This window comes from Colobus angolensis, unplaced genomic scaffold (genome assembly GCF_000951035.1).
Source record: "Colobus angolensis palliatus isolate OR3802 unplaced genomic scaffold, Cang.pa_1.0 Scaffold278, whole genome shotgun sequence".
Lineage (NCBI taxonomy): Eukaryota > Metazoa > Chordata > Mammalia > Primates > Cercopithecidae > Colobus > Colobus angolensis.
In genome coordinates this window covers 1003837-1017129 of record NW_012116021.1, presented here as the reverse complement: position 1 = coordinate 1017129, position 13293 = coordinate 1003837, and the positions used below count along the sequence as shown (strand labels likewise).

Sequence of the window (13293 nt, the reverse complement as noted above, 5' to 3'; positions counted from 1 at the left end):
TGGAGGGGGCGGGGTTGTGAGCTTTGGGCTGGGGCTGTGAGCGGTGGGCTGGGGCTATTCACCTCGACTCTGCTGCAGGAGCAGCTGCATGTTCTGCTCGTGCTCCTTCTGCTGCAGGGTCAGCTGGCGGTCCATCTCCAGGCGCTGCCGCTCCAGGGCCACCTCCAGCCAGTACACCAGCCTCTGCTGCTCCTCCAGCTGCATCTCCAGTTCCGAGAAGGCAATCTGCTGCTGGTGCTGCTCCTCTCGGAGCGTCACCACCTGTCCCAAGACCCAGCCAGGCTCAGCCCCCACCATGACCTCTCTTCATCCGGCTAATCCTCAACCACAGACATAGTGTTGGCACACTTCCCACCACGGCACTAAGAAATCACCAGGATCTTCCCTGCTGAACCAAGACTTAGCCTCAGACACCTTCTCAACAGTGCTCTAGTTATCTTCCAACGATCAGAGCTGGCTCTCACCTTATCTGCTGTCTCTTGTCACCAACCCTTTCCTAACCACACACCATGGAGCTGGCAGAACCTCAAGCTGTGGGATTTCATCTAGACCAACCTCAGCACTATGGACATCTGGGACCAGATAATTCTTGGTTGTGGGGCCTGTCCTGTGTGTGATAGGATGTTTGGTAACATCCCTGGCCTCCACCCCCACCACTGTGACAACCAAAAGTTATCTCCAGCCATGGCCAAATGTCACCAAAGGGCAAAAACACCCCCTACTGAGAGCCACTGTTGTGGCCATGGACTACCCTGAGGTGAGCCAATCAAAGCAGAAGTGGCGGGGTAGGAAACTGGGTCTCAGTTTCACAAGTAAAATAGGCTTTAAAGTCAGGTGGCCCTGGAGATGAGTTGGTCCTGATTCTGTCCCCCAGTCTGGGAGGAAACGGGATATCCGCTGGAGCAGCTGCCATGAGACACCTCCCCGCCGTGCCGCTGCAGGAGGAGGAGGTGGGGGCCATAGGCTGGTGGCCCACCTTGTCAAAATATTTGCAGAGGAGGGCTCTGGTCTCTGAGGATGAGAGGTAGCTGAGCTTGGCCATGAGGTTCATCTCGCACTGGGACAGCAACGAGGCTGAGGCCCGAAGCACCCGCTGGCGGCATGTGATGGCCTCATTCTTATACTCAATGGCGGCATCCAGGGCCTCGATGGCCTCATCCAACTGGAACAGTGTCCGCTCCTCCTGCAGGGACAGGGGCATGCATGGAGGAACAGCACCCACTGCCTGAACGCTGAAGTCCTGGGCAGACACGCAACAGCCAACACGTAGCCACAACTGGGCCTTAAGGGTCCCCTCGTCCCAAGGGCAGAGTCAGCGCATCGAGAGAGATGCCCCCTGCTCACTGTCACAGCCCCGACCCCAGGGTGAGCTGGGGCTACTGCTCAGAGGCAGCCTGCTCAGCTGCAAGCCCCTGTGAATGATCTACATTCAGGAAGCTCAGAGCACCCTAACCAAACAAGGCATGGTTGGGACAGCCACAGAGGCACCACAGTGTCTGCTGGGTAAGCTTCTACAGATGGGGATACATTTTAAGAAATGCATCATTAGGCATTTTCGACATCATGCAAACATCAGAATGTACTCACACAAACCTAGATGGTATAGCCCACCACACACCTAGGCCACAAGCCTGGACAGCATGTGACTGTACTGAATACTGTAGGCGGTTGTTAACCGTGGTGAGTATTTGTGTATCTAAACATAGAAAATGCACAGTAAAAATGCAGTATTATAATTTTCTGGGAGCACCATTGTATTAGCTGTCTGTTATTCACCGAAATGTCACACAGCACATGACTGTAGTCACATAGGCCTTCTCTCTGCTTAGGGAACACAGATGTGTGGGCATGAGGTGCACTGAGTATGCTCCTGACACTCTATCCACACACAAAGCCAAGATGTGCGGGCAGGTACTTGAATGCAGCACAGGAGTTCGGGCTCCAGCCAGAAGGGAGCTGAGGGATCAGCACGGCCTGGCCCCTGTGTTCCAGCCAATGAGGCCAAAGCAGGGGCAGAAGGGCCAGGCCAGCCCTCCCCAGCCCCCACCTCCACCTAACAGTGCAAACTTGGGTCTGCTGACAGCAAAGCCCAGCACCCGCAGAGGGCTGGAGCAGGGGCTGAGGAGAGCAGACAGAGAGGCAGATGATGGGAGCCAGGGGCAGAGGCTGAGGGGCTGAGCCAGGGGGCCGCAGGGTACCTCGGGGGACAGCAGGTTCCCCTGCCTCAGCTTGCTGTCGATCTCCAGGCGCTGCTTGAGCAGCGAGTCCTTCTCCTGGCGCAGGCTGTCGATCTCCCTGCGGATCTGCTGCTGGCTCTGTGCGCTGCCCTGCCGCAGCTGCCCGCTCTTCTCAGACAGCTCCTTCTCCAGGTGCTCCAGCCGGCTGGACACTCGCACGATGTCCTCGTTGAGGGCCTGGGGGCAGAATCGCCAGGGATTAGAGAAGGAACAGGCACTGTCCTCACAGGGTGACAGAAAGGGCAGGATGCTAAGGAGGAGTTGGGTCCTTCCCTCAAGAAACCAACACTCCAAATGTTCTGCTCAGCAGGGAGACCAGACTTAGTTCACAGAAGCTCCAGGAGGTGGGGCTAAAGGGACCAGAGCATTCGCAGAGGGGCACTCAGAGATGGTGAGAGGAGGATAAGGACCAGAGGGACGTGGCCCTCCTGGCAAGAAGGGGCAATGGGTAGGGGTGGGAGGAATGACCTGTCACTGAGATGACCGGACTGGACAGTGATAGGAATTGGCCAAGCCCCAAAGGCTTTTCTGGGAGCCAGATGCGGGAGGAAGTGAGGGCTCCCCTGGCCGAGGGAAGTTATGGATCATCCAGTAGCACCCTGGATCCTCCTGGACATCAGACAGATGCGTGCCGGCAGGAGCAAGGCTCCTGGCCTTTGCAGGCCTGGGACACCGGGCATCTGGCCCAAGTCCCTGTACTGGAACAGGCCCTGCATCAGTGACTGCCATCCCCCTCCAGCCGTCATGGTAACGTTATGATCCCATCTGACAGAAGAGGATGCTGTGGCTCAGAAGCTGACCTTCCTATTCTAGATGGAGTAATGATGCCAGGCAGAGAAGTCTCTTTCTACTTGGTTATACCACCTTCCAATACCTGCACCTCCTCATTTTTCCTGCACAGGCCCTAAGTAGGGGGTTAATGAGTGAAATGAACTGGAGGAGGGACACTTAAAAGAGGTTCTTCTGTGCATACATCTGTAACCGTGTCATAAATATCCTGAAGCCCTACGGCTCATGGGGAGGCACAGGATAGAACCCAGAAGGACAGAGCTTCCTCTGTCTGGAACTTACCTGGCAGAGATACCACCTAGAAGAACCTCGCCTGTCTAGACCTCGCCTGGCAGGGACATCACCTGGCAGGACTTCACCTGGCAGGTTTATCACTTGGAGGGACCTCACTTTGCTAAACCTCACCTGGCAGAAACTTACTTGGCAGGAACTCACCTGGCAAGATCTGTCCTGGCTGGACCTCACTTCACTGGACCTCACCTGGCCAGATCTCTCCTGGCAGGGCCTCACCTGGCTGGACCTCAGGCGCTTGCTTTCCAGCCCTGTCTTCTCCTGCATCAGGGCCTCCTTTTTGGCCAGGATGGCCTCCCGCTTGTGGAGCTCCTCCCCAAGCTCCTCCAGTGCCCGCCGCTGCTGTAGCACCTTCTCCATCTCCTGGTCCAGCCATTTCTTCTGCTCCTCAATCTTCTAAGGAAAAGCAGGGAGGGAGGGACGGAACTCAGGGCCCACCTCTGGCTTTGTCAGCCGCCACTCAAGGTTCACTGGGGAGAAAGGTGCACCCACCAGCCAGCCCCCAGGGGAGCCCTGGGTGCGGACGCAGCCCGGCCCCACCTGCTGCTGCTCCAGGCTGACCACAGAGCCATTGCTGCCACTGCGCCTCTTCCTCTGAAAGGCCGCGATCTCTTCCGTCTTAATCTTCAGGATCTTCTGCTGCTGCTCATGCTTCAGCTCCAGCTCCTGGGTGAGGAGCTCAGTGGGCAGGGCTGTTTATGGTGCCAGCATCTTACCAGAGCCTGCCACCGATCCCAAAGCCCCCAGGAGTGCCTGCCCACTCCCAAGACGGCCCTGTGAAGCGTCCCCCAGACCCATCCCACACAAGTCTCCCTGGAGACTGGCAAATAGATGCAAACACTTAGAAATAAGCCCATGCTAGTCACCTCATATACCTCATCTCACTGAAGTCTCACCCTGGCCTTGAGTTTCCTGTAACACTCCGCATTTTCAGATGAAAAAACAGACTCAGGCTAAGTGACCTGCTTTCTAAGGTCACATAGCTGTGGGTGGCAAACCCTACCTGGGCTCCCCTGGCTGGGCCGCCAGCTCAGCCTACTGGCCTGGACAGAGGGTCCCTGCCCTGCCGTGAGCCTGACCTTGACGCGGTGCTGCCGCTTGCTCATCTCTGCCTCCAGGCGCCGCTTCTGCTCCGTCTCCTCGCGAAGCCGCCTCTGCAGTTGTCCCTGCTGCTGCCGCATGAGCTGCACGTTCCGCTCGAGCTCCTGCAGTCGCTTCTCACTCTGGGCCGACAGTGACACCAGCCGCTCTGTAGCCTGCTTCTTCTCCTTCAGCACCTGGGACCCACACAGTCTTCACTGGGCCATGCACGGGGCTACTGCGAGCCTGCCATAGTGCTTGTTGAGCTGGGCACTCAATGAGGGCAAGCAGGACCAAAAGACTCATAAATGGACAGAGGGACAGATAGAGGGCAAATGGATAGGTGGGTGATAGACCAATAATAACAACAAAAGGCCAGGTGTAGTGGCTCATGTCTGTAATCCCAGCACTTTGGGAGGCTGAGGCGGGTGGATTACTTGAGGTCAGGAGTTTGAGACCAACCTGGCCAACATAATGAAACCCTGTCTCTACTAAAAATACAAAAATTAACTGGGCGTGGTGGTGGGAGCCTCTAATCCCAGCTACTCAGGAGGCTGAGACAGGAGAATCACTTGAACCCGGGAGGCAGAGGTTGCAGTGAGCTGAGATCGTGCCACTGCGCTCCAGCCTAGGTGACACAGCGAGACTCTGACTCAAAAAATAATAATAATAACAATACTAATAATGGTAAATACTATGACATTTGCCATGCACCAGGCACCATACTAAGAGCTCTGTGTATATGAAATGATCCTAACGAGCCTACGAAAAGTGCAATTATGATTATCCCTATTTTACAGATTAGAAAACTGAGGCAGAGAGGTTAGGAAACTTGACCAAGGACACATAGCTAGTAAGTGGTATAACTGGGATTCAAACCTGAGCAGTCAGGCTCCAGAGCCCATGCTCTCAACCACTCCATGATATTGTCTCTTGGACATTTGAACTGAGAAAATAAGGAATGAATGATGGGTGGGCACCTGCAAGGATGGACGGATGGAAGGATGGGAGGGACAGATGGCTAGGTGGGCGAGATCCTATGAAGGTAAAAAAATAGGATAGACCAGGTATAGTGGCTCATGCCTGTAATCCCAGAACTTTTGGGAGGCCAAGACAAGTGGATCACCTGAGGTCAGGAGTTCAAGACGAGCCTGGCCAACATGGTGAAACACTGTCTCTACTAAAAAGAAAGAAAAGAAAATACAAAATTAGAAAAAAAGAAAATACAAAAATTAGCCAGGTGTGGTGGCATCCGCCTGTAGTCTCAGCTACTCAGGGGTCTGAGGCACAAGGATCGCTTGAATCCAGGAGGCGGAGGTTGCAGTAAGCTGAGATTGCACCACTGCACTCCAGCCTGGGCAATAGAGTGAAAAATAAAAAAATTAAAAAAATAGGATGGAGACTGTTATGGGCTGCATTGTGTTTCCCCAAAATTCCTATATGAAAGCCCTAACCCCCAGCACCTCAGAAAATGACTATGTTTGGAAAGAAGGTCTTTAGAGAGGCGATTAGTTTAAATGAGGACATTAGAGTAGGCCCTAATCCAATATGACCAGGGTCCTCATGAGAAGAGGAAGAGATACCAGGGCTGCAAGCAGACAGGGGAAAGGCCATGTAAAGACACAGCCAGGAGGTGGCCGTCTGCACGCCAAGGAGTGAGGCCTCAGGGGAAACCAGACCTGTGGACACCTTGACGTTGGACTGACAGCCTCCAGAGCTGGGAGAAAGTAAACTTCTGTTGTCTAAATCCCCCTAGTCTACGGAAGTTTGCTATGGCAGCCGTAGCAAACTAAAACAGACAGAGAATGCATGAATTAACAAAAGGGGATGGAAAGGGTGGATATACCTGCGGATAAATGGACAGGTGGTCAATCCACTGATAAAAGGCTAAATCAGCTAGGCGCAGTGGCTCATACCTATAATCCCAGCACTTTGGGAGGCCCAGGTGGGCAGATCACCTGAGGTCAGGAGTTCAAGACCAGTCTGGCTAACATGGTGAAACCCCGTCTCTTCTAAAAATACAACATCAGCTGGGCATGGTGGCGCATGCCTGTAATCCCAGCTACTCAGGAGGCTGAGACAGGAGAATCACTTGAACCCAGGAGGCGGAGGTTACTGTGAGCCAGGATGGTGGCCCTGTATTCCAGCCTGGGCAACAGAGTGAGACTCTGTCTCAGAGAAAGACTAAACCTATGCATGGGTTTGATGGACACATGGACCAACGGGTAGACAGACAAGGGAGTATGGGATGGAGGGGTAAGCGAATGGAGAGCTGGAAGGGGGACCGGGGGACAGAGGACTGCATGCTACAGGGTAGGTTTCTTTAGATGCCCACCCTTCACCCTCTCGTTGGTCTCCCAGGTAGTCTTCAGGCAGGACCTGCCCCCCTGCCTCTACTATGTGTAAAGCCGGGCGGACCTCCGGCTTGTATACGATACCAGACTCACCCTGGGGGGCCAGGGCTGGAGCACAAGTTTCCACAGTGAACTTGGACCTCGGAGCCCACATGTCCTGGTCCCAAGGATGGCAGCCTAGGAGGCAGGAGTCACCCCAGCACCCCACCCTGAGGCCCTGAGACTGACCTGCACCTGGCTCTGGGCCGCAGCGACCCTCCTGCGGAACTCCTGGAGCCGAGACCGCTCGCCAGCATCCTGGGGCTCCTTGCCCTCGAGCTCCCGCAGCTGCCTCTGGCCTTCGCTCAGCTCAGCCCGCACCCGCTCTGCCTCGTGCTCCAGCTCCCGGATACGCTGGCTATGCTGGCGGTTCAGGGCCTGAGCTGCCTTTCCTGGAAGAAAGCAGGACTATGTCAGCACAGGCAGCCCTGCTCCAACAAGAGGGCAAGCTGTTTGTCCCCCTGGGAGGTTTCCCAGCCCTTGGACATCTGCGTGGGTTTCACCAAGCCTTTGTACCACCAGTACCACGGTTTACTTAATATTTTTCTTCAAATCAACTCTTTATTTATTTATTTATTTATTTATTTATTGAGACGGAGTTTGGCTCTTTTTGCCCAGGCTGGAGTGCAATGGTGCAATCTCGGCTCACTGTAACCTCCGCCTCTCGGATTCAAGTGATTCTGCTGCCTCAGTCTCCCAAGTAGCTGGGATTACACGCACGCGCCACCACACCTGGCTAATTTTGTATTCTTAGTAGAGATGGGGTTTCACCATGTGGGCCAGGCTGGTCTCGAACTCCTGACCGCAGGTGATCCACCCGCCTTGGCCTCCCAAAGTCCTGGGATTATAGGCGTGAGCCACCGCGCCCAGCCTCAACTCACCTTTTAAATGAGCTTCATCCACTGCAGCGACCCAAGGAAATTACAAATTAATTAGTTTTATTTTTACCAAATGCATTCTAAAATAAATATATAACCTGAACCTGTATATAATTAAGCCTCTAGAACTAACTTTCATTTCCAGGAAATCTGGAGGACAAAAGAATGAGCTAAATGACACCACAAAAAAAGCGAACAGACAAACCCCAAACGTGGGGTTTGGGACATTTCACAGGATGACTGAGAGAAGGGAGATGTCAGAGACCTCAGAAACAAATATAGTTGGCCCTCTGCATCTGTGGGTTCCACATCCATGGGTTCAACCAACCATGGTTGGAAATCATATTTTTCTAAATAAATGGCTGCATCTGTACTGACCATGTATAGATTTTTCTTGTCACCATTCCCTAAACAATACAGTATAACAACTATTTACACAGCTTTTACATTGTATTAGGTATTATACGAAATCTAGAGATGATTTAAATCACTTCCTTTAAAGTGATTTAAAGGAAGATGTGGGTCAGTTACTGTAAATACTATACCATATTATTTACTAAACCCTTTTTGAGCATCCACAGATTTTGGCATTCACGGGGTCCTGGAACCATTCCCACATAGACACCCAGTGATGACTGTATGATGTGTGTGTGGAACAAGTTTGGAGCCTGATTCAAACAATCCAGCTATAAACAGACACTGCTGATAATGGAGAGAATGTGCTTATGCTCTGGTCATTACGTGGACGTTAGTGCCAGGCGCGGTGGCTCACGCCTGTAATCCCAACACTTTGGGAGGCTGAGGTGGGCGGATCACGAGGTCAAGAGATCGAGACCATCCTGGCCAACATGATGAAACCCCATCTCTACTAAAAATACAAAAATTAGCTGGTTGTGTTGGCACACGCCTGTAGTCCCAGCTACTCGGGAGGCTGAGGCAGGAGAATCACTTGAACTCAGGAGGCAGAGGTTGCAGGTGAGCCAAGACATGCCACTGCACTCCAGCTTGGCGACAGAGTGAGACTCCATCTCAGAAAAAAAAAAAGGGACATTAGTTTCATTAGGTGTGCTGATGGTATTACAGTTAGGTTAAAAAAAAAAGTTCATATTTTTAAAGCAGCACACTGGGAGGTATAGGGAAGAAAGGACATGAAGTCTGGCATGTCCTTCAAAATATTCAGCAAAGAAAAAAGGGAGAGGTAAAACAAATGTGGAAAAATCTTGGTAACTACTAAGTCTGGAGGATGGGTATATGGGACCCACGGTACTCATCTTATGTCTGGTTGAAAATATTTATGATGAATTTGGTAACAAATTCATTAACTATTAAAATAAAAATGCTCAACTGGCCACCACCTAAAATTACCCCCTGTCCCCGCCTTCGCTCATATCACCAGTAATAGACATAATACAATTTGGAGACACTCAGTTCTCCATGACACTCATTGTGTGCTCCCCAGAACTGAGAGATACTTTGCCCAGCACAATGGCTGAAACATTGCAGTCACTTGATAAAGAAGAAGAAGTGCTGGGTGTAGTGGCTCATGCCTGTAATCCCAGCACTTTGGGAGGCCAAGGCGGGTGGATCACCTGAGGTCAGGAGTTCAAGACCAGCCTGGCCAACATAGTAAAACCCCATCTCAACCAAAAATAAATAAAACATAAAAAAATTAGCTGGGTGTGGCGGTGGGCGCCTGTAATCCCAGCTACTCAGGAGGCTGAGGCAGGAGAATCACTTGAACCCGGGAGGCAGAGGTTGCAGTGAGCCGGGATCGCACCATTGCACTCCAGCCTGGGCGACAAGAGCGAAACTCTGTCTCAAAAAAAGAAAAAAAAAAGAAAAAGAAAAAAAGAAGTACTGCTTACTAAGAGCTATTCTAAGCACTTCACCTGAATTAACTCCCTTCACCCTCACAACACCCCTATTCAGGAGGTACAATGACTATCCCCATTTTAGAGATGAAAAAACTGAGGCACAGAGGGGTTATGCTACTTGTTCAGGGTCACACAGCTGGAAGAGGCTGGGCTGAGTATCAAACCTAGGCCATCCGGCCCCTGCTCCTAACCACCTCATTGTTGAAATCCCTCTAGAACGGTGCAGAAGTAATGATAAGAAGTCCCCCTCGGGTGGGAGGCCCACCTGAGGCCCACCCCTCACCTGTGCGGACCAGCTCGCCAATGAGCTCCTCCTTCATGCGGATGTTGATAGCCAGCTCCCGGATCTTCTGCTGGGCCTGGGCCAGCCGCCACTCTGAAGCCGCGGCAGAGGGGACCTGGCGGGCCTGAAGGGCCTTGCTCCCACCAACTGCTGCAACAGGCAGCCTGTCAAGGTCGCTGCCCCAACTGACAATGGGGGAGACAGAGGAGTGGAGGGCAGGGGCTGCCAGGGAGGGTGGGTGGACTGTCCCAAGGTGGCTGGCCCAGGACTGTGAAGGGGCAATGGGGAGGAGGCCCTCTGTGCACCCCACCCAGCTTACCTCTGGACCCTGGGATGGCTGCATCCAACTCTTCAAGGCAAAGCTCTGGGCCCTTCCTCTCTGGCAGACTCCCTGGGCGGGCCCCCGCCCTCTGGCTGCAGTTGCTGATCCCATTTCTGGAGGACAGAAGAAGGCCGTGCTCCTCCCCAGCCCCTGCCCCAGCCTAGCCACCCCCAGGCCTGGAGGGAGGAAGAGAGGCCACCAGGTCTTCCATCTCCCAGGGTTGATATAAACCCAGGATGTGAGTCTGGCAGAATCAGGAGTCTATGGGCAGAGTTTTAGGAGGTACAGGGCAGCTGGACGGCACAGGCCATCCTGGAGGCTGAAGTCAGGAGGCCTGGGCCCACCCTGTATCACACGCACTCTGGTGAGACCTTTCGCCTCAGAGCCCACAGCTCTCCCCCAAGGGCTAGCCAGGGCAACATAAGGGCACCCTAGGACCCAGAGGCTTTCCCATTGCTGTCAGGAGAGGAGACAGTGGGACCCCCAGCCCGCCTAGCCCTGGGCCCTGATCAGGCCCTTGTCAGGTGGGGGCAATGGGTCCCACTCACCTGCGTAGGTTTAAGGTCTGCCTGGGCAGCTCCTCCTCCTCCTCTTCCTCCTCTGAAGCAGCTGAAGAGCCACTTCCCAGCCTGTTCACCTCAGTCAGCAACTCAACTCCAGCCTCCCTGCCATTTGTCACCTGCTAGGGGAGTGAGCCATTTCCCATTTCAAGTCATCGTCCCTGCAGTATACCCTGCCTTGCCTGCCCTCCTCACATCTCTGCCTCCTCAAGCCCTGCTTTACCTTCATGATCCAGCCCAAATGACCCCTCTGGCAGCCTTTTGAATCTCAAGCTGAGGTGAGAGCTTCCTCCCTCCCCTCCCCTCCCCTCCTGCCTGCTTTGGCTCCCATGATACCTGGTACTCCTCAGGTGACAACCTGCCCTTTCTATCTTGCATACAGGTCATCTGCACCCAAGTCCTATCTCACCAACAATTCCCTGCCAGAGTGATGGGTGAACACGAGACTTCTGCCAACCCCCAGCTTTGAGAGTTGAGATGATCCAGGCCTAAAAGCCCCAGAGGACCCAGAACTTTCAGGCAGAGCAGGAGTAACCTTTGTCCAAATAAGGTTCACCACGTGGAAAAGTGAACTTGCAAAGAGAGCCATCCAAAGACAGAGCGGGTGGTCTGAAATGTGATGAGCTCTCTTTCTGCAGAAGTGTGCAAGGTTTCCACCTGGTGCCGGAAGCCAGAACCCCTCTGTAACCCCTCCTCATTCCAAGTGATCTTCAGCTACCCCAGGGATGCCGGATGCTACTGGACCCTTCTCAGAGGCCCAGAGTCATTCAAATCTTGGCTCCTCCTCTGGGGACACCTGAAAGCAGCCTCTCACATCTCACAGCCAGTCCCATTAAAACATGAGTGGGGGACACATGCCCCAGTGCCCCCTTCCCCTTGCTTGACCAGTCCAGCAGGGCCCACTGACACCCAGCCTCGCCCTCTCCTCACCTCTCCCTTCTGCTCAGGGCCAACTTCATTTCCAGGGAAGCACGCAGAGGGCACCATGCCCAGCACGTGGTCATGGGCACCCCCCAGGGGGGCTGTATGAGGTCGAGGCACAAAGCACCCGGGAGGCAGGCCATTCAGGAGCCCCGGGCCCCCCCAGCCAGGCCGCACTAGCTCTAACCGCAGCCGCAGTTCCACCATCTCCTCTTGCTGCTCGCGCAGCCGGTCGCTCTGCAAGACATGGTCCAGGTGCCGAGGGGGCATGAATGCCTCAACAGGCAGGAGTGTAGGAAACTGACGAACAGGTCTGAGGCCACTCTACCATCTCTGGGCTAAAACTGAGGAGGGTCAAATACTCTCCTTCCTTTCCTCCTCCCCTGACCCCAACAACTCTGTAGGAGTTCAGACTCAAACTCACCCCTCAGGTCCCATCACACTCCTATCCTGCCAGACCGCCACCTCCAACCGCCGCCACCAGAGGGCGCGAGGAGCAATGCGGACCTGGTTACGCCAGGCCCCAAGGTCCCCCGCTGCTGCCCCTTCAGTCCCCTCTTTCGTCCAAGCTCACACCACCCAGCAAAGCTGCCCTGCCTGGCGGTCCTGCACACCCACCTGCGCTGTTGTGATGCTCACCTCCACACTTTCGCTCATGTGCACCTCCTAACTCTACACCCCTACCCCGCAGTATCCCACCCTAACTCCCTCCCATCCTGAGAAACTCAGCTCTGCCTTCCCTCCACTCTCCTCTGGGGAGCCTTCCCTGCACTGTGAAGCGGGTGCCACACCTGCAGTTTGTACTGCTCCATGGCGTCCTCCAGCGCAGCCAGAAAGTCTCGGTTCTCCTCCTCCAGCCGCGCCACCTGGTTCTGCAGGCTCAGCAGCTGCTGCGCCCCCTCATCCTCCTATAGGGCAAGGAGAGGGGCTTCAGAGGCGGGGGTTGACAGGGCGAGCTGGACACCCGGCCTCTTCTTGTCTAGCCCTGCTTCCAACCTACTCTTCCAAGCCCTGCCTGCAGTGGGAACTCCAGACCCACTGGTGGGGAGGGCACCCCAGACCCCAGCTGGCCTGGATGCCCTCTGCAAGCCATTTGGGTCATCTCTTGTAATTATCCATCGTATTTGTATTAATAATATCACCACTATTATTAGGAACAATTTATTGCATCTTCACCGGCATGCTAGCCACATGTGACACCCTCAGCCCTTACAACATCCCCACTAAGAGATGGGGTAAGTCCTACGGTTGTCCCTATTTTACAGCTGGAGACCTGAGGCTCTGTAAAGTTACGGAAGTGAACACGGTAATCAGAAGAAGTGACCGAATCCCTAACGTGCCCTGCCAACGGGCAGGAGGCAGGAGCACAGCTGCTGTCTGAAGACCCTCTTCCTTCCTCTCCACCACTTCCCCCTGCCCACAACCACAACCTGTCCCTTGGTCACCTTTCGCCCGCCGGCCCCCTGCGCCGCCTGGCCCTCGACGGAGGCGCTCTCGATGCCGCTGTCGGGCCCAGAGGCGGAGCTCAGGGCGCTGCGTTCACCCTCGACCACGCACAGCCAGTCGCGCACCAACGGGCAGGAGGCAGGAGCACAGCTGCTGTCTGAAGACCCTCTTCCTTCCTCTCCACCACTTCCCCCTGCCCACAACCACAACCTGTCCCTT

At 54.3% G+C, this 13293-nt stretch overlaps 1 protein-coding gene across 1 annotated transcript in view; it reads right to left on the bottom strand.

Annotated features, from left to right (window-relative positions):
• Positions 1-13293, bottom strand: part of KIF7 (kinesin family member 7) — a 21767-nt gene that overhangs the window by 1426 nt on the left and 7048 nt on the right. Inside the window, exons 6-18 of the mRNA XM_011948350.1 lie at positions 13074-13290; positions 12420-12536; positions 11638-11865; positions 10696-10829; positions 10145-10260; positions 9826-9975; positions 6980-7182; positions 4397-4594; positions 3858-3983; positions 3537-3713; positions 2199-2414; positions 977-1183; positions 63-261 (exon numbers count right to left, since the gene is read on the bottom strand). Coding sequence (XP_011803740.1) covers positions 63-261; positions 977-1183; positions 2199-2414; positions 3537-3713; positions 3858-3983; positions 4397-4594; positions 6980-7182; positions 9826-9975; positions 10145-10260; positions 10696-10829; positions 11638-11865; positions 12420-12536; positions 13074-13290 — 2288 coding nt within the window. The remainder of the gene's footprint in view (positions 1-62; positions 262-976; positions 1184-2198; positions 2415-3536; positions 3714-3857; positions 3984-4396; positions 4595-6979; positions 7183-9825; positions 9976-10144; positions 10261-10695; positions 10830-11637; positions 11866-12419; positions 12537-13073; positions 13291-13293) is intronic.